Below are 21,482 nucleotides of genomic sequence, written 5' to 3'. Positions count from 1 at the left end.
ATATTAAAATAAATTTTCAAATTGAATATTGTAGTTTTGAAAACAATTGGGGATAATTTATTTGGTTTCATGAAAAGTAAATACAATTAGTCATGTCCATTCATTAATGTGGATATCGAATTTCCAATTTTCTTTCCTTTTTTAACATTAATTTAATAATTAAAAATTAATAGAAAATCACAAATATACTGATAATTTATCCGTGTTTTTTGTCTATAATATGTTAAAATATTATGTATAAAATATCTAGGAATAAAATTAGTCAATCTACTGAAAATGTAAACACATGATGTAGGAAATTAGTTTTACTACTGTACAATTGTTACTGTATTTGCATCGAAACTAATTGTTTTACTCGTTTTCAGAAATGGGGTGTTTTGGCAGCAAGGACAAGCTGTCCAAAGAAGACATGGACTTCCTCAAGTCTCATACAAGATACGACGAAGCCACCATAAAAGAATGGTATAAAGGTTTTAAGGTTAGTGTCCGTTTTGCCATTTTAGATTTTTATAATATCCTCTAATAATACTAAGGTTAATTTTAAGTTTGTTTGGTATTTTTTAGGTCATAAACAGGATACAATCTGCACATAGAACCTCCTGTTTCTTACAACTATTTCTGTGTCTCTAGTCACATTCTGATTCATTTTGCCGTCTTCAATAAAGTTACTGTGAGGAATCTTCATTTAGTGATGAAAAGCAACTGTGTCTAAAATTATGTTTTCAGAATTAAACTGGAAACCTACTAACTTTAGGTAGAGGTTTAAAAGTACTGAAATAAATTCAAAATATCTAGGAGGCGTTAAGAAGATCTTAGCTAATATATTGGATTTACATACATGTTGGGTATCTGTTTTTTCATATTTTTTTAATAAATGTGAAACTCAATAACATATAATTGCAATTAACTGTAAATTGTAATTAAATATTTAATTCATTGTTATTTTATTGATTTTATATGACACACTCCCTTTTAAGTAATTTTATATATTTTTTTTATTATCAAGCATATAGCGATTAAATAGTAAAAATATAAAACCTTATGCATGTCACCAGTAAGATCAGTATAAAAAAAACTAGTTTACTTTTAGGTTTAAAGTTGTAATCTGAATTTCAGTGGCAGACAAACATTCAATGCAGGTTTTCATGTAACCACTTCAAAGAATGTGCTGCTGTTCTTTATCCCCTTTGTTGAAACAAGCCGCTTGATATGCTTAGAGCTCACATGCTTTTAACTGATGAGTCAATAACCTACCTGATGAGTGATTTATGTTGTACGAAGGAACCTATCTGGTCTTATACCTTATAGGCTATTATTTCTTAGTAGTTAGACTGTACATGTTAGTCTTTACCTCTAGGGTAGTAACTACTGTATATAATTATGGGGAGCGAGCTGGTCTAGTGGTAGAGCGTGGGGTTTGGGGCTTTGGGTCTCTAGGTCCCAGGTTCAAATTCCGCCACCAATGGATTTTATCTTTGTGATAATGATGCAACCCTCTAGGACTAGTCAAAAGTAATGTGTAAAATTTTTCCGGGCGGAATCGTAGCATTTTAAGTCTCGTTCCTATGACGCCAGGTGGGGCGATTCCACAGATGGATTTGAGCAAGAGCTTGTATCAATATGCGTCGTGGGAACAGCACGTCTGTGGTCCGTGTAGCGGTCCGAGGGGGTTTGTTTGGGTCAGGATCGCTTTCGCCTGAAATCGGTAAACTTATGAAACATCAAAGGACTGTGGCTCATATTCGGTGCAGGGGGGAGGTGCACTCTGCACTGTTCCCATCCCATCGGTGGATATTGAAATGTACAATCCAACACGCGTAGTGGGAACGTCTTTAAATGTTTGAATATTCACTGATCCGATCACTGATCAAGAACATCTGTGGTATGGCCCTACCACGCGTAGTGGGAACAAGGCTTTAGGATGTGAAGGTGGGACATAAATAAACTGTATATACTGTATTATAAATGGTTATGCGACCTCAGCAAAGATTGTTTTCCTGCCCATTGAAGATCAGATTCTGTTTCTTGTCCGCCTTCATTATAATCAAGTCTCGAGTTTCCAGGTCAATGGACAATAGTTAAGATCTTGTTCGCTCCGATGGTTCTACATTGGAGTGACATAAAAATCTGATCTTGCCCGAACCCATACAATAAAAATGTGTATTGTGGGCTCGAGGATTGTCTGTATCTTTACCGAGTAGTACTGGCACATTGCAATATTGACTTCCAAGGAATGAAAATTGAGATGATCTTGAAGATTATATTGGAGTGAGTTCATCAACGAAGATACATTTAATTTTGTCTAAAAAAATAATCTTTTTTTGTTTCTTAATTGGTCAATTGGTCTAAGATGGCATCTGAACCACAGTTACAATCATATTGGTGACCGACAGGATTTGAACAAGGGCCTTCAGGCAGAAAACCATCGCTATAACCACTATTAAAGCAGTGGCTCATTCTGAGTTGTGATTACCATTAATAGGCAAGCATGTTTGTTGAAAGCCTTTTTTCTCAGCTCGTGTGCATCGCAGGGAAAATCTACACATACTGTTAAAAAGATATCTTCCTGTAGATTTGCAAAATCCCTTTTATAAATTAAAATAGGCTAAAAAATAAGCACACCAAATGAGTTTAAAATAAAAAAAACAATTACATGGGATTTTTAGATTACTATGCTGGTGATGAAATAACAACAAAATATAAACTGAAAATCAAAACAAATGAATGAAATTCCAACTTTGTTTTATTTACAGTCAGGTATAAAAATAGAGAAGTCTGGTCATAACTTATTTTTGGTATAGTTTTTTACTACTGGACGACCTCTAGTTAATATAAAATAGTACTTGTTTCTGATACACAAAAAATATGTAAAATACAAAATTATAATTTATTTTTCTATATTTTTAGTAATACCCCACCAATATTAGTGGAATGTATATATGTTTTACTTATCAGACATGACCAGAAGCAGTAATAACAAATCGGCAACACAGAATTGTTTATTTATTTATTGTATCTATCCATGTCTGTGGCTTTTATTAAATATTTTTGTTAGGAAACAATTAAGTCCAAGGAGCAGGAACAGCTTTTAATTATTACTATTTATCATGACCATTATTGTCATTTAATTATTACAATCCACCAGTGCTTTTCAGAGGCCATAATTCACTTAGTTGAAGTTTATTGTATCACAACCATTAACCAGAAGATTTGAATTGCTCTGAGGTTAGCCTTAATTGTGGTTCCTAGTTGACGTTTAATTTGCATGACCAACAAACTCCAATTCTCATTTCATTACTGGCAACACTGCCTAATGTATCCCAATTCTCGTTAAACTACAAACTATAGTGAGAAAAATATTTCCATCCCCATTTGATGTTATTTCATTAGAAGCTACTCTGCACACAATACACTAAATGTCTACTGATTGTCATTTTACTGCAAACAACACTATATCAGGTATATCAATTATTGTCATTTCATTTGCAAGCGTCACTCATTTAGGTGCCTTAATTGCCTTTCTATTACAAAAACACGTAATTGGTATTGTGCCTTTCGAACAAAGCTACCAATTACTTACTGTTTGTTAATTTTTAGCGAATTTCCCTATAGGGAAGTAGCTATTACCGTAGGTGGCACGGTAAGACCTAGACCTGGGACCGATTTATTTTTTCATTTTGATGTCCCCAGAGGCCAAAAACACCATTCGTTCAAATTTTTATATATGTATATATATATATATATATATATATATAGATTTATATATATATATATATATACGTCCGTGAACGCGATAACTTGAGTAATTTTGGTCCGATTTTGATGAAATTTGGTTTAAAGGTGTAAAGCGAGATAAACTTGAATGAGTTCGCGAACCAGCATTACTCGGACCATGGGAACGGGGCTTTAGGGGGGGTTTTATGGGGTAAAAATTGGTTTTTCTCACTTTTGACCCTCAAAACACAAAATTTCCCAATTTCTTTTTAGACCTTTTTAAAGGCCTTAAAAAAACAAATAATTTAGTATATAAAAGTATTTTTGTTCGATTATTAGTAACGGAGAAAATTAAAAAAATTGTAAATTTAAAATTCCCATGTTATTCTTATGGAGAATATTGTCAAATGTTGTAATTTGCTTGTTTATGGATATATTTTGATCAAACTTGGCAAATTTATTTATTTTGTACTAAGCTATCAATATTTTACTCAAAAACACACTTTATTAGGTTTCTTGTAGCAGCAAACCTAGGTACTCGTCAAACCTAATGTTATTAAAATATATTTAATTGAAAATCAATTCAGACAAATGGAAATTCGCTTAGTCGGCAGGTTTGCTGCGGCGGGGGTATTTAATTATTACCATCTACAATAATGTTATAATTCATATATTAAATATACTTATCTATAAGAGGACCTTTTGTGTCTTTGTTTGTTTCTTTAAAGTTCAATCATGCGTTATCTACTGGTCGGATTGGGCTGAAATTTGGCATGATGGTAGCTCACATTCCCAATTAACATATATGCATTTTCTTATTTAAAAAATCCTTTCAGGCTCCGCCCCAGTGGTTCTGGATTTTCCTATTTTAACCTTAATTCATATTTAATTTTTATAAGTTACTAGCTGTGTACCCGTTCTACGCACGGGGATCTTATAATATTCAGTTGAAACCTTCTTATATAAAGAACAGCAGTTGGTTTGCATATTTTAAGATATGCTGGCCAAACTATTATACATAGCTTCATTTTATGTTGTTTTTTGTTGTTCCGGATCGGTATGACAATCAATAAAAGGTTAAATTACCTCTGTGTCTGCCGGTCGATCCTATAACGGTAGGCTTACTTTTATTTTTACTATCTGATCTCGTTTGCATGGCTCAATCACGTCCTGGTTGAAGTTCGTTCGCTACGCTCACTCACCTGTATGTTGGAGCTCGTTCGCTGCGCTCACTTTCCTTCAGGTTAGCTCGTTCGCTACGCTCACTTGCCTTCAGGTTAGCTCGTTCGCTACGCTCACTCGCCTCCATGTTGCAAATTAGCTGTTGTCATAAATGTAAAAGAAATAATAGTGCTAGTGCTGCACCCTGTTGGTAATCCTTGTAACTTTAATGCTATTGAACATCACAGAACAGAACCAACTTGTTTAATTGAAACAGCTGTTAAGATTCAATAATTTCATTTCTCATAAGGTTAACATGGGCTTCCAGAAATTCCACGTCAAAAATCGACAAAAACTTGATTTTCAAGGGTTTACTGTTAAATATCTAACTGTCTCATATTCGATGAAATACGTCTAAAACCATCTCATATATGTATAGTATTTGGAAAATAAGTTTCAGGCGGGACAGTGCTATAGTTATTGAGGAGTAGTTGTAATAAAGTGCGTATTTTAGCGTTACCAAGAGAATGACAGATAGACAGACAGACAGACAGACAGACAGACAGACAGAAATTGAGATAAGGTTTGATTCGGTTTCTCTGACCTATGAAATGTAAAAATAACCAAAAAGTTCATTATTCTAAGCAATGTACAGACAAAACTCTAATTTTATTTATATAGATTGTTAAGGATTGTAAAAATATCTATAAATTTGTATTAACTAATGACAATAATTAGCAGATGTTGTATCTCTCCCAGCGACCACAGTTCTGAGGTCGCTGATCTGTCCTTAAGGATTGCCAAGCTAAAATATTATAAAACCCAGTTTTAAACATCATAACAGTTGATTAATTAAATTCCCTTGTGGACTAGCATTAAAATTTCTTCCATTACAGCAGCATTGTTATTTGTAAGTTTATTCTGCTTATCCCTAGAGTAAGTTATCTTTTAAAATTAATCCTGAACTTATCATGGTACTGTTATATCTGTTATAAATTTGAACTATTTTCGTGACAGAAGACAGTTCTTACTTTTTTTGTTATAATGTGTTTTTAAATTAAACACTTGCTAAATGTACTGTACATGCATATATACTACAGTAGAACCTTGATAAGAAGACTCTTATGGGGATGATCAAATATGACTTGTTATCAAGGTTGACTCCTTATAGAGGTTTGCAATAACATGCATTAAAGGGCAATATAAAATCATGGGTATTTAAAAATGACACTTGTTATCAAGGGCCACTTGTTATTGAGTGGCCACTTCTTATCAATGTTCCACTGTAGAACAATTTGCAGACCAAATGCAGCAGTTTTCATGTTAAAACAATATAGAACATTGTAGCCCACCTCTGTATTGGTTGTCAGGTTGAAATGTTATCTCACTCACCTACCTTCCTCTTATACTAAAAATAGAGATAAATGATGTTTAATGTTGTTACCACATTCCGTTGTGAAACTATCATGACAACCAATAAGTCCAAATGATAAAATTGAAAAATGTTTCGTCTTGAACCTGAAAAAAGTTTTTCAAAACAATCCTTGGTAAGTTTGGCTACAAGATGTTCAGCCGTTATTGAGTGATAGTGTTCGAAAGTTTCTATTGAAGCCAGTCAAATAGAGCTTCGCTTCGCTCCGCTCGATGATCCTGACTTATGAAACAGCCCATTTAATTAGTAATAAAACACTCAAACTTCACTTATATTTTGGGATAAACTACGGAACTAGCACCTATGAAGCGTCCCCATATCAATTATTGATGATAATGATGATGATAAATGCCTTCATCTCCCGCCAGCTCTTTCTCACTTTTCAGTTGTTTCTTCAGGTTTTCTTCCTCCTTTGGTCCTCTCCTCCATTGTCCCTGAGAATTTTAGTCAATAATCTTTCTATTCTTTCTATGGCATCCTACTCTAGATATGAAGGACACTTTTTTAATCCATATGCCGTACTAAACTGATTTTAAAATGTTTTTTTAAATAGTTTGGTCAAATGTTGATTGATTGTTTTTTTCACAGCAAGACTGTCCTAACGGGAGGTTAACGCCAGCCAAGTTCGTCGACATGTACAAGATGTTCTTTCCAAGTGGGAATGCAGAAGAATTCTGCGACCACGTTTTTCGAACATTCGACATGGATAAAAACGGTTATATTGATTTTAAGGTAAGCTTACTAGTTTCAATGTGTAAATATATCCTAAACCAACTTACACAAGAAAGCACTTTGTGTTGTGTCCGTTTTTGTTTACTAAAATACTTTAATTTGAATTTGGAATTTTGTTTGTTATAATTACATTAACAATTAACCTGTTATTTTATTTGTGTACAAAAAAAGGGTCCATTAAAATTGATTGGAAACTGTTGCAAGATTCAAAGGGAATTTATACATGATTTAGTTTAATATTATTTGCCTAAAATCTTGATTTCATTTCAACACGTAGGGGTAGTTTTTAAAATCTAATCAAACTAAACTGTCCTGAATTAATAACCAGTGTTGTACAGATCCGTATTGTATAGGGATATATATCAGTGTGTATAATGGGGTTTAGGGGTAGTTTTTGAAGTCTCATCAAACTAACTGTCCTGAAGTAGTATCTCTGTCGAGTCTCTTTTGCAGAGTCATGATGTAGGAGGTAGTTTTGTAAGATCAGACTAGTGCAGAGATACCTTATGTGTCAGGGTGTATAATAGGTGTAGAGGTAGTTTTTTAAGTCTCTTACTAAATGTCAAACTAAATGTCCTGAAGTAGTATCTCTGTTGACTCTTTTTGCTGTAGATTGATGTAGGGGTAGTTTTGTAAGATCAGACTCGTGTAGAGATAGCCTATGTTTCATGGTGTATAGTGGTGTAGGGGTAGTTTTTGAAATCTTATCAAACTAACTATCCTGAAGTAGTACCTCTGTTGACTATCTTTTGCAGAGTCATGATGTAGGAGGTAGTTTTGTAAGATCAGACTCGTGTAGAGATGTTTCTCACTGTGGTGTACAGAGCTCTGTGTAGGGGCTGAGACAAGCTCGGCTCACTTGAGGCAAGGGCTGCTAATGGGCATCACTTGTTACTTCGACTCTTTCCACCCTCGCCTCCTTGCCTCACCTTCATCACTGTGTTTTCTTTAAACTCCACCTCCGTCAGAGTTATTTATCTTGTTGCAAAACCCTGAAAATTCAGCTCTGTGCGTAATTTATAGCTTTTTGAATGTTTGGGTTTTTTTTATATCCGACAAAAAAGTGTTTGGTTGATAAAAGAAACAAAAACTTTGTATGTAATAAAATGATGGTAATATAGATTTGATTTATAATTAATTACATTCTAACTTTAAAATTGCTCGTATGTTAATTAGCTTAAGAAAATACATTTTAACTACCTTATTCCTTAGGAGATACAATTAATGGTGGTGAATTAATATGATAGATCCGTAAAAATTGTTAAACACATCAAGATTCTTATATTAAAAAAGTATTGTAGTAGTAATAATATGATTTTAAAAATAGTTTACAGATTAAATAAACATTATTTCAGTCGTCAAACCTTTTAAAATTATGTATCAATAAATTGACAGGATTTCACTTGCTGAATTATGTAAACACTTCTGCGTGTGGAAAATAACAGTTATCCTAAACAGTTTCCACAACTACTTTATGAAAACTCCCCAACAAACAAAAAAAGTAAATATTATCTTAGGTAAACTAACTTTTCCCCTCCCTAGGAAAACAAACACCATCTTTTCTCTAGGAAATAAACTATCCTTTGAAGGAAAACAAAGTATATACCCTCTGGAAAACCCTATTCCATTTTCTCGATAGAAAAACAACCTTTATCTTCTAGGAAAAAACGTAAATCTTTTGGATAGCCAACTCCCTATTTCTTTATCTAAAATAATGTTGCCTGGACGAGAGGTAAACAAAAATATATTCTAAACCTTTCTCACTTTCAATCAATAACTCCCCTATAAAGACCCACTCAAACGAAATCTTTCCTCTAGGACCAAACAATCACTGGTAGATCTTACAATAGAAAAATCAATGCTAAAATGTTATCAAACTTTGTAAAGTGAAAATCTTTCCTCTAGGAAAACAAACTCCTATGTCGACGAGAGTGAGATTGTACACAACTCTACCATGGTAACTACCATTTCTGATTGTAAAACAATGCAATACAATACTGTTCTTACTTTTAACAAATAGCCTCTTTGTAGGTAACTACTTGACAAACATCTTACTTCTTCGAAAACTAACTTGGTAGCTTCAATGAGAGCTAGGGTCAACGTAACCTTGTCGTGATCTCTTTGCTTTGAGTAACAAAATTAATCAATAGTGGAACCTCGATAAGAAGACCCTCAATAACAGGTCACTCTTGATAACAAGTGTATTTTTCAAATCCCCTTCAATTTATTTTACCTCTAATCACATGTTATTGCAAACCTCAATAAGAAGTCAACCTTGTTAACCAGACTAATTTTATAATCCCCATGAGAGTCTTGTTATCAAGATTCTACTGTATAAACAATTTTCACTTTCAAAAAAAGAATCTCCTACAGGAGGAAGGTCTTTCTTCTAGGAAAACTAACTTTGGGTCGTCTAACGAGAGTGAGAGCATTGACGTAACCCTGTCGTGTTCACTGGCTGCTTTGATTATCAGGGTCGTTGCATGAGATTAAAAACCAGGCCAGCACCTTCATAAAACCAACTTGTTTATCAGCTTCATCTCCCGCGGCTATTGACTGACCCCCTTCTGTATTTGCTGCACAGTACAGCACAGCCCTTCAGACACTTCTTATCATCATTTCATGCTTGATTACATGTTTGCACTACATTGACTCTCTTTTCTGTCAAAACGTTTCACTTTGTAGAATGTTTTTTACTCGCAGTACAGTTTGATTGGTAATCTATGGTAAATAGTTTCAAAATCTTTGTGTATTGAAATTTTAATTTTCATCCCCTAAATGGTATTGAAATACCGGTAGCTAATTTAATATTTTCTTATGATTTTAAAATGTGTGGAAATTATTTGAATCATATTTTTACATTGGAATATAAATTGTTAAATTTTAGTACTGCTAATTTTGACAACAAACATTCTTTACTTTTTTTTTAAGAAATTATTAATTTAGATTCATATTTCATTTAGATTTTTATTGATTTAAATTTATTTGAATTACTTTTTTTCAAATCTTGTATTATATTAATTATTTGGAAATACTTATGAAATACTCTACTGTGTTCGTAATATAATCTTCTAAACTATGTTACTATTAAAACCCTAAACCCTACTATTAAAACTATATCTTAAAAAAACCCCATCACCTAAAATTCAATAATCATAATCACAATACCAGATTTAAAAATAGTGCCTTGTTAGAATCACATCGTCTGAGTAAGACTAGCAAGAGCCACATAGTGTTATCGACTAAAGTATATAACCTTTTAAAACACAATATTGATGCTTATCCGCAAGAAAAATTCAAGTCCTTGTTTTATAATTGGCTATTAGACAACCCTTCTTATAGCCTGGACGATTTGTTCAAATCTGGCCAAATAAATCTTTGATTGTATAACCCTGCTGCTAACCTGTTGCTTTATCAGGTCCTTATATTGTTGTTTGTTTAGTCATATGTACATATTTTAGTTATTAAGCCCCATTGTTTTGTCAAAATATTGGATGTGTTTTTTATTTTGTTTTGTTTGACGATTGATGTATAATCATGATTTTGACTTTGTCGGTGATCTAATGTATCCTTATGACAAATAAAGATTATTATTATTATTAAGTTCATTTTAAAACTTAAGTACCTAATCTACTAAGCTATAAAAATATTTTTTCCAACTTCCTTTACTTTCCATCCAAATAACATTAGATGTAAACGTTCGTGTAAACCACAAACATTTTGTTACAAAGATTTCAACGTCCTCGAATCTCGGCTCACTTTGAAGAACTGTGCAAATGTTTACATTCGTGTAATAATGCCGTCCTACAAAAGACGCTTTGGTTTCTTGGTACAAGCGTTTTAAACTGTCTGGATAAAGACTATTTTCTGTCATTTTAAATCAAAATGTACAAATTCTCGTTTTTTTTTTAAATGAAGTTTTTACTCCATGTTTTTCTTTTTTAATCTAAAACACTTCCTTCATACAGGCCAAACGAACAGTTTCATTTGTTCCAAGCTTCAAAAGTTTATAAATTTTCTTACCTTCAGTATGGAAGAACCGGCTTAAGTTAATTATTAGTTTGGTTCATTAATTATTATTAGTTTGAGTATTGTATCGTACTAGTACTGAAAAATGAAACAAGATTCCAATGAATATTTCTAGATTCACATGTAAAGTATCAAGAACACAGTGCTAATCGAACAAATAGCATTGAACTATTTGTCTATCCTTAAATACAATATTTTGTAAAATATCTTTAGTCATATTTTGATTGATACTCCAAAAAAACCGTCTTCCTCTAAACGATGCTATTTATTCCCTTAGTTTATTATTATTTTATTAAGTGTAATTACCAGTGGATTTATAAAGGAAGGTTTTTTTAAAGAATTTATTTAAAGCGCATCCAAGTATTTGCGACAAAAGTAGTTGTTTTTGCATCCAAGTCGAAGCTCTCTTATGTATATTGATGAGCCATGCAATCTATTGAAGGATTTGTAAAATCAATGGTGGGTACCAGGCTGCGCTCTCCTTGCATTGTAGTTGACCCGATTTGCTTACGTAATTGATATTGGTTACTTTAAAGCTTCGGTACACCAATCTGGTTGTTAACGGCTTAGCAACCAAGTCAGGATAGTTTTGAATCCTTCAAGGACTTAATTGACGATTTTGCTTAGGAAGACATAACATTATTTTGTAACCTGAATTGAAACTAATTATTTTCGTTTGTTCAATTATTGTTATTTACTTGTACAATATTGTTGTTTTTGTATGTAATTTATAATATTTAATGTATTGATGGTTTGATCTTCTTTATGTTAACAAAGGAAGTGGACTATATGCTATGGCCACTTTTTCCATTTGATTCTGTATCATGGGTTTTGCGAATATGTCTCTAAATAATGTGAAACATGTTTTGTAGGTTCAACAAATTAATAAATGCATTCACGTTTAGGGATTGCTGAAATTTATTCTAATAATCGGATTGCTGAAATGAGATGAAATGGATACATGTTATTTTACATTATCCTACAATTGGTGAAAAGTGTGATAAAGTGATTTGTCATTCATTGCCATCAGGTATCATAACAAAGGATTTTTTTGTGTTTTCAGGACAAATTACAATTTACAAACACAATGATAAGCATGTTTATATTAAACACAAATAAGTTTTAATGCATTCGTTACAATTCTCTGACAACATAGGACAATTTAGATATTAGACCTTTTTACCTTCTGGATTTATTGAATTATATGATAAATTATTAAATAAACCAACTGTCTTAAATTACATTGAGCTACATCTGGATATAGTTTTGAGATTGATTTTTTTAAACAGTTTATGTATGAAAGGTATCACCGCATTATAAATTAACTGCTCGAGCATTTTATGATACATTGAAGAGAAAAATATAACTGAAGTATTTTAGTTTATAAATTTACATTTCAACTATTTTGCATTTTTTACAGTCCAGTTCCTTCACAGGAAGGTGTGAAAATTAGTTGCAAGGCTATTTCTCTCCGTTACCAAAAATAAAATAAATAAATGACAATTTCAGAAAACTTGTTTGTAAAAGATGGCTGGCAAAGGCTTAGATTTGTTGACTAGTGATATTTTTAGAAATATCTAGTTCAATGTCAATGGTTTTTTTTTCACCTTATGATATCATTGCATCATCATGATATTTTGAGAAAGTATGGGTGTTCCCTTGTGTACTTTGTCAAAAAATAAACTTGTAGTACAGCAGTTAGTTTTTCTACTATACACGCATGCCCCACTTTACATACATTTCTGAGACGAGCCTTTTTTTCAGGAATTCCTTCTGGCCATCGACGTAACATCGTCAGGAACCCCAGAGGAGAAGCTCAAATGGGCGTTTAGAATGTACGATGTCGACGGAAACGGCGTAATAGACATACAAGAAATGACCAAAATTGTTCAGGTGAACCTATATGTAACTGCTATTGTGATTAAAATTGTAATATTGTCTCTAATGGACACAGTAAGTTGGTTTACTTGCTACGCTATTGGGCTCATGACTGTTTGAAAAATAAATTGCATAAATTCTGATGAAGGGGATTTGAAATTAGAAAAGGGAATTTAGTAACAGGATTGTGGTAAGCACTACTAAAGAAATGTAAAACAGGAATACCTTAAAGAAAGTATAAATCATTGTTTCAAATGTATGAAACAATGATTTATACTTTCATTGGGGGTAGATCTATTCTGTTGTGTATTGCTCAGTGTTCAGTGTTGCTTTCCCTCTCATCCTTTAAACAGGTTATTCTTGCATTCAAAACCTACAATTTGTAGTTATCAAGAATACATTGACATGTGAGCAGTTGTCAATTGATCTCTTTGCACAGCAAAAACAATGTATTAGTTATGTTAATTATTAGGGTTTAAGTTAGGGGTTAAGTTACACACCATCCTTCAAGATCATTTCACATAGGTGTGTAAGTTTGTTTGCGATTGTTTTAATTTTGTTAATTGATCAACCTTGTTTGGTGACAGGCGATATACGACATGCTCGGAGCATGTTCTTCTAACCGACCGGCCGATTCAGCGGAAGAACGAGCCAAGAACATCTTTGCCAAAATGGACGAAAACAACGATGGTCAGCTGACGCAAGACGAGTTCCTCAAAGGCTGTCTCCAAGACGAAGAGTTATCGAAAATGCTTGCACCATAATAAACTCGTTTCCATTCTTTGGGAATCATCTTCTTCTTAATTTTTTGGAATGGGTGTAGTGATATAGATCGCATCCAAGAATCGGGATCTGTTCCGTTTTGATTGGCCGAGCTACCGGCTTCAAGGGTTCCAGGACTCAAATTCGGTTTGTTTTGAATGTTTGCTGTTTGATGAGTTTTCCACGAAGATTCGGTGCTTGCTTGCCAAATGTTTGTCGAACAATTAAACACCGAACTACCCCAGACGGGGTATTTTGTTTTGTTCTCGATAAGTATTTGTTTACAGTTTAGATGTTATGCGATTTAAAAATCATTACATTCCATTGTCTGATATATTGTCGGACTCTTACTTCGATCTTTCTCCGTTCATCTTTTGAATGAAATCCTTTGTCATGACTCAGATTTTAGACTTTGTACACCAAGCCTCTATCCTCGCTAGCGTTTTAGATCGCAGAAGGTTAAATGACACGGTTGAGAGGTGATTTGGGCTTACACATCACGTAGGACCAGATGTAGTAGTTTTGTAAAAAGATATACATACATATACATATTACCTTTCTAATGTTCTATCTTATAATGTTAAGTTAGTAGGACAGAATGAGAGTACTTCAGTGGTAGCTATATTATTAATTTTAAAGATTTTGAGTTTAAATTTTAACTTTGTAGGTGTAAATTTTAAGAAAATTAATTATTTTTCAAATCGTTTGTGTGTTATAAGAGTTTTTTACAGCATTCTATGACTTATTAATACACGGTTAATTTTTAATATCACTTAAAATGCTATTAATTAGTTTATTATTTTCCAACGCTATTGAGGACCCAAAAAATGTTCTTTTAATTTTCTATTGCACTTTTTTTATTTTTGTTTTTTTTTCAGCACTAATTTATTGGGGTGTGCCAAATAATGTTAACTTTGTCTTAAGTATCAAATAGGATGATGACTTCCATATTTTCATACATTGTAGATAATATATCAAATCTTTAATATTTTTTAATTGTCTTAAATAAATGGCCTAAATATTCATATTTTGTAAACACTTCAATATTATACTGTTTGAAAAATATACATTTTCCTAGTTTAAAATACTTGAAATTGGAGATATGTAAAATTGGTTTTTCGCTATTTCATATTGGGGAAACGGAGAACAGGCCACCTCTGGCCCTAATTCGCATATAGAAGTTTGGTTAGGTTAGGTTAGGTTAGAAAATAAGGAGTAGTAAAATTCAGGATTTCAGATGATTTATTAAAACCAACATACATGATTTATTTGATTTTAAAACATACTCATTTCAATGACTTTTTTAGATTCTGTCTTTTTAACCTGAATGAAATATTGTAGTTTGCTTAAAATATTGTAAATGAAATTTGAAAAAAAACGTTTGTATGGAACCTTAGTTATATAGGTCAACCTCTATTTCGTTACCTGATAGTACAAAGACAAGTAGGAGTGATGAGTTACAACTTCATTAAACAAAAGCAAAAATCTCAACTCCGTAGGCTGACTGAAAGTTCCCATGAGTATGAAGTCATGATAAGTTTGGGATTGATTGTTTTTAGCTACCACTGAGGTACTGTGTAATTCAGTTTTGTAAGGGAAACACAAATAGGTCCATCCAGTTACCTTAGAAACTTGCTGGAGTGTCAAGCCATTTGCCATTTGCTGGTTCGTAACCTTACTCATGTTAGAGTTACGATTTAGATTGTCACATTTCTAGGCTTAATGATGGAGGGTTGATGAAACTTGGAACCATAAAAATTTCGGTGTTAAAACTCTAAGTCTAACGACCATAATTTGTTTGCCATTTAAATGGACCAAATAAAATTATAGCTTGTAGTTTAAATTACTAAAATCACAATAGAAATCATCTTTAACACTAGGATTACTTGCAAACCATTAGTTTCTTAGGTTCTAGGTTTTATGAGATGTTTTTGTGAAATAGTATTGTTGTTAATCCTTATTGAAAAGTAGAAGATTTATTTGAAAATGGATTTTGTTTTGAAACTCAATCACGCTTACGCCCATTGGCTCGGCTGTCAGTTAACGCCTTAAGGAAACTGAACTGCCGAACAATTATTTCAGTTGGGGATGCAGTTTTTTTCTGTATACTTAAAGATGTTTTCTATATTTTTATAAAGTCGTGACTTAAAAGTAACATATTAAAGCATCATTAAGATTACATGATTATTGTGTCACTTTTTGAAATAGTTTTTTAATAAACTACTACTTGCTAGTCACCCTGTTTAATTTTTAAAAACATGTATGTTCTGTTACTCAGTATGAAGATAAGTGTAGAAATGAATGTTTTAGCTTTGTGTGATTTTAAGATCGAATATGCTTGACAAAAAATAATTAAATTTTAAATAAAACTATATAGCAAATAGTTCAAACTGAGTACATTTAAAAAGGTTAAAATATTTAGTATAATCATTGTATATAAACTATGTTACTTATGATCTCAGAATTTCAAATGTCACTTACAAATTGAAAGCCAACAAAACTATAATTATTGCATTTATTTTTCAATTTAAATATGTAGAGAGATACACATACAACAGAAAAATAATATTAAAAAATGACTAAAGTTTGCTGTTATTTTTACCTCTAAAAACCTGGATGATATGGGTACACATATCCAAAAGCCTAAAATGTGATACTGTATTAAATTCCTTTTTTCAGCTTTGCATTGGCGTTACCATTAGTATTATTGTCTATTAAATTAGTATATTATCTCTCTGTCAAGTTTTGTTTAAATATAACATTTTAAGGGGATTATGTATCACCTTTTGTTAAGTTTAGGTATTTTACAAATGCTAAACCTTCTTAAAACGGAATTGACATGTCTTAAAACAAAAGTCAATTAATCATATAAGAAATTTTGTAATCGTTGTTTTAATAGTGTTGTTAATACAGATAATGTTTAATGGATTAGTTATAATACCATCCAATGAAACAATTTTACCACATATTCTAAGATAGCAAAGATCTGTTATCAAGATGGATCAACAGTTGCCATATTTTGTGCCATGTTTGTATTTATTTCTCAGGATGACTTAAAAATATATTTGCTTTGAAATCGACTAAGTGAAAATATTGCAACTTTTCTGTTGAACTAGGATTACGAATTTAAAGCTAATTGAAATCTGCGGTGGTAAAGAAAGTGAGCCGAAACAAATATTTAATACAATGTTTGATTATTAATTATTGAAATAATTTAAGAAAACTTAACCCTTTTTGTAAATTTATGTACATTTACTTCCTATTTATTGCTTATTATATAGTTAAATCACTTATAATGTTTGCTTTTAGGTAATCTTATATTACGCACTGGTATAGTAAATGCAATCAAAGAAGTATAAAGCAAATCATGACATACTTGTACATGTGCAAAAATCAATGATTTTTTATGCAATACTGCTTGTAATTGTAAATATTGCAAATTATTTAGAAGCTGTACGGCTGCTTTGATTAAGTTTAGCTAAGTATTCATACCAGTACTTATTTATAGGTTAACTAAATGATTGTTGTTTATTTAATTATGTTATTTAGAGGTTGTTTTTATGGCACAACATATTGTTAATAGAAGGCAACCTTCACAACTGATGTAAAACTGATTTAGTTTGGAAATCACCCATTGTGCTCAAATTAATATAGTAAATTGAGAAATTTTCTGACACTTCATGTTAAGTATTTTATAATTTATTTAAAAATATGAACACTATTTTAATTAGCAGGGTGCAGGGTGTTTATAAAAGAATGCCGAGATTTTAAACGGTCGTTGCTCGGGAATTAGTCAAGATAATGAAATTATTTAAATGTCAAATTGAAGGAAAAAGAACAAAGTTTTTCTCGTATTTTGATACAATTCAGAATAATTGAATTAAATTCAGATTTTCATCGATCTTATATAAGCATAAAACTGGCAAAGTCTGTACGATTATGGCGATTGACGAGTTTATATGATATCTTAACTGAAAATTTTAGGCACAAAGACTATCTTTTAAACATCATAAAGTGTTGATTTAGGTATGTTCAACTGAAGACTTTGTCGGGCATTCAATTTTTTGGGGGCTTCTGATGCAGAACTGTTGCATTTCTTCGACGATGCCATCGCTTGTTTTTAGCCGGCTAGGTGAATGTCTTTTCAAAACACTACGGTGCCAAAAAACTCATTCAACCAGCGTCAAATTTCTTTATCATCAAGTTTATTTATATTTGGCTTAATTTAACAATCGATATAAACTCTGTGAACCACAGATTACACTCAGTGTCTTCTGTTGTGCCGCAAACATCGTACTGGCGACTGGCGTCATGCGAGTTAGTTGCAATAGTGGCCTATCACCCCGCACCTGTTTTGTGCATGCCAAGATCAAAGTTTCCTCCCTTGCTACATGGGAAACAAAACTTAAGTTATTTTAGCTTTAATTTGACGTAACAAATGTTTCGTTACCGGTACCTTGAATAGTATCCAAGCAATTACAGTTTTAATTCGCGGCATTCTTTTAAAAACACCCTGTATATTTTTTAAATCAAGTTAAACTAAAACAACAAAAAGTGTTTTTATTTATTCTTAAAATGTACTTTGTGTTGCAGTTTTCACTTTTCTGGTAACGCTTATTTTTCAACTGTACCTAGTGTTAAACACAATTTTGCTGTGCTATTTGTAAGTTAAAATGTTTTTGATATGTTCAATAAAAACACATTACAATCTAATGCGTCTTGGAACTGTTACAGACACATTTTCCTTTTGAAATTTAAAAACATTCCATTCAGAAATTGAGTTGTTAGATGAAATATAACTAAAACGATTAGAAGATTAGACAAACTAAACTCCTGGCAATTTCAAGCAGGACAATCACGATGTGAGGCGAAAGTAAAACTCACTTTGCTTTTTCCTCACACACTTTAGTTTTAATCAGAAATTGTTATAACAGATATTATTGTTGTTTGTATCTAAAATAAACCAGTAAATATAAAAACTAAACAGTTGTCAGTGAATGTGGCGTTCGGTCAGTATAGGTCAGCAACTAGCTCGTGACGGTCTCGTACTTCTCCCACTGGTTATGTAGGGTCCTTGCGAAGGCACAATTTTCTGCACACTTTTATATTTTTGTACTTATATTTCTTATGCACATATGTATAAACTGTAACTATTTATATATATTTTTATGTATCTGTATTTAATTGTGCCCATTTTTGTGTTCCTTCTCCCAATGTGAATTTTATTGTAAATTTGGTTTGGATCCTGAAGTGTATATTGTGACATGATGGCAATCTTACAATAAGATTTTGATGTTTAAATGTGCTTGTTTTACTAATTCCACCACGTTTTATCCGTACTCTAACCATAAATGTTTGGGAAAATAAGCTTGGTGTATTATAAAATCATTTTCAAGCGTACAAATATTTAAACAGATTACAATTTATTTAATAGTTATTTTTAATAGATCTGACCGGATCTAAACCATGATTTTGAGTATCATTGCAAGGTTATTGAGGTTGAGAGAAAGAGAAGAAATAGTTTTAGGTTAAAGGTACTCAATTAGGAAATCCAATAGGAGACCAGCCAATATGCTTAGTATGTAAAATTATCATGGTAGGGTATGTAGATGTTTTTGAAAGAACTTGATTCTTCGCCTGGTAACTTACCAAACTACTGAAAACTTCCTACCTCGCAATGGATAAACCCCAAAAATGGTACATCTGGATTACTCGTATTTCAGTAGTGATAATTAATCTCCTAACTGGAGTTCCTACAGTTAGTCGACACTTTTGTTATGTTTTGATATTTTTCTCTGTTTAGAAGATAGTTGATCCATATACAACATAATATTGGGTTTTTATAAATATGAGCCTAAATTCACAATGGAGATTTTACTCACTGCTGCAATTAATTTAGCAAAATGAATAAGAATAAGAAAGTTTGAGAGACTCAAAGATCAATTATACATTCCAGAGGAATTGAAATATTTACTCAGAAAAATGAAATGTGCAGTAGAACTTATGAACTTAGCCAAAGATGAAAACTTGTGATTGTTCATACTAGTATGATAATGCTGTAATACCTGTGTGTTTGAAAGAATGAAAGAAAAAAATTAAAAAGAGTTTTATTTTATACTAATTTTTACTTCTAGTAATTGAAATTGACAAGTTTTAAGTTCAATTTATAATAATGTTATTTAGTTCCAGGTAACACCAAAGCAATCTACGACAAGAATTCTCCGGACTGGTAAAAATATTATATTTATCACAGTTTAAATTTAAATCTTTGGACGTGTGACCAAACACTTGGCAAAATAAAATTTACCAAATGTATAAATTTATCAAGTTAGACAGTTTTTGTTAATATAGCACTGTGTAGATTGTCTTTTTCAACTTTTCTCTCTTTTTTAGGTTCCACCTGAACTAATCTGCAATCATTGGCGTGCTAGTGTGATATTAGATAATGGGAAAGCAGAACAGTAAACTCAAGCCAGAAGTACTTGAAGATCTTAGGCAAAACACAGAGTTTTCAGGTAAAGTTGATCACTATTTTTGACAGTGATTGGTTAAAAAACCAGTTGGCCACTTCTAGATTAATTATTTTAGTTTGTCTCACTTTATTAGGCCTATATTTTAAAACACATACTCCTTATATACATATTCGTAAAACCCGATTCAAATGTGTTCTTGTGGAATTATGCAGCAAGGCACTGAAAGTTAAGCAACAAGTTAGTTGTGACAATATTGTGGTAAATTTATTGATGTACAATAATTGTTGTGCATTTATAATTATTTAAAAATCAATAATTAACTGGAAAATTCATGCCATGCCAAAAAGATATTTAAGATTCAAAAGAAATCATTTACACCGAAGAAGTCCTTGTAAAACATTTTCCAGGAATATATAGATTTAACATTTTATAAACAGTATTTCTTGGAAACATTTTTCTGGGTCGTTAAAACTCACTCTGTATAAGAAAATCGCCCATTTCTGTACAGCTGAGCTTTAATAAAATTTTTGATTTCCAATTTATTAGTGATGGTCGGAACCAAATATCGGACTACCGGATCCGCCAGATCCAAGCTAGAACCAGCACCGGATCGGATCCAAAAAATTCCGGATCTTGGGCTGGATCCGGTTTTGATGGATCCGATTTTTTCCGATTTTCCCCGATTTTTTTTAGTAGCACAAAGCTGTCTGTATCCATGTAAAAAACCGATTTTTCCAGATTTCTTTACTCAATGTCACAGTACTGTATATTACGACGCCAATAACCTCTATGGTTGTGCAATGTCACAGTACTGTATATTACGACATCAATAACCTGTATGGCTGGGCAATGACACAGTACTGTATATTACGACTTATTAATTTACTCTTAATTTATTATGTTGACGCCATTCAATGTACAAAACTGTACTTTATGAATAAAGCATATTTGATTTGGTTTGATTTGAAAAAAAATAACCTGTATGGTTGGGCAATGTCACAGTACTGTATATTACGACGTCAATATTCTGTATGGTTAGGCAATGTCACAGTATTGTATATTATGACGTCAATAACCTGTATGGTTGGGCAATGTCACAGTCACAGTACTGTATATTACGACGTCAATAACCTCTATGGTTGTGCAATGTCACATTACTGTATATTACGACATCTCAAAACGGCCAAAACTTAAGAACAGATCCTAGGGTTTGATTTATTTTAAACTTTATTTTTCTGAAATAGATAGCTAAATTGTCCAGTGCCAACATCCCACACTGCTAATAGCAACACTCAAACTTG

At 32.2% G+C, this 21,482-nt stretch overlaps 2 protein-coding genes across 3 annotated transcripts in view; both read left to right on the top strand.

The window, feature by feature from the left end:
• LOC128994963 (neuronal calcium sensor 2-like) overlaps positions 1–19,009 on the top strand; it is a 137,869-nt gene extending 118,860 nt beyond the window's left edge. For both annotated transcript variants that reach the window (XM_054419820.1, XM_054419819.1), the window contains 4 exons: positions 366–478; positions 6,896–7,039; positions 12,833–12,961; positions 13,534–19,009. In XM_054419820.1, coding sequence (XP_054275795.1) covers positions 368–478; positions 6,896–7,039; positions 12,833–12,961; positions 13,534–13,710 — 561 coding nt within the window. In that variant the 5' untranslated portion in view covers positions 366–367 and the 3' untranslated portion in view covers positions 13,711–19,009. The remainder of the gene's footprint in view (positions 1–365; positions 479–6,895; positions 7,040–12,832; positions 12,962–13,533) is intronic.
• The window catches only part of LOC128994962 (neurocalcin homolog), a 146,798-nt gene that overhangs the window by 119,688 nt on the left and 5,628 nt on the right, over positions 1–21,482 (top strand). Inside the window, exon 2 of the mRNA XM_054419818.1 lies at positions 20,102–20,223. Coding sequence (XP_054275793.1) covers positions 20,154–20,223 — 70 coding nt within the window. The 5' untranslated portion in view covers positions 20,102–20,153. The remainder of the gene's footprint in view (positions 1–20,101; positions 20,224–21,482) is intronic.

The sequence above is a fragment of the Macrosteles quadrilineatus genome, unplaced genomic scaffold (assembly GCF_028750875.1).
Source record: "Macrosteles quadrilineatus isolate MER2022 unplaced genomic scaffold, UCM_ALF_1.0 Scaffold_5__1_contigs__length_97177068, whole genome shotgun sequence".
In the NCBI taxonomy this organism is placed as follows: domain Eukaryota; kingdom Metazoa; phylum Arthropoda; class Insecta; order Hemiptera; family Cicadellidae; genus Macrosteles; species Macrosteles quadrilineatus.
The sequence above is the reverse complement of the archived record's forward strand: the minus strand, read 5'-3'. Positions and strand labels throughout refer to the sequence as shown.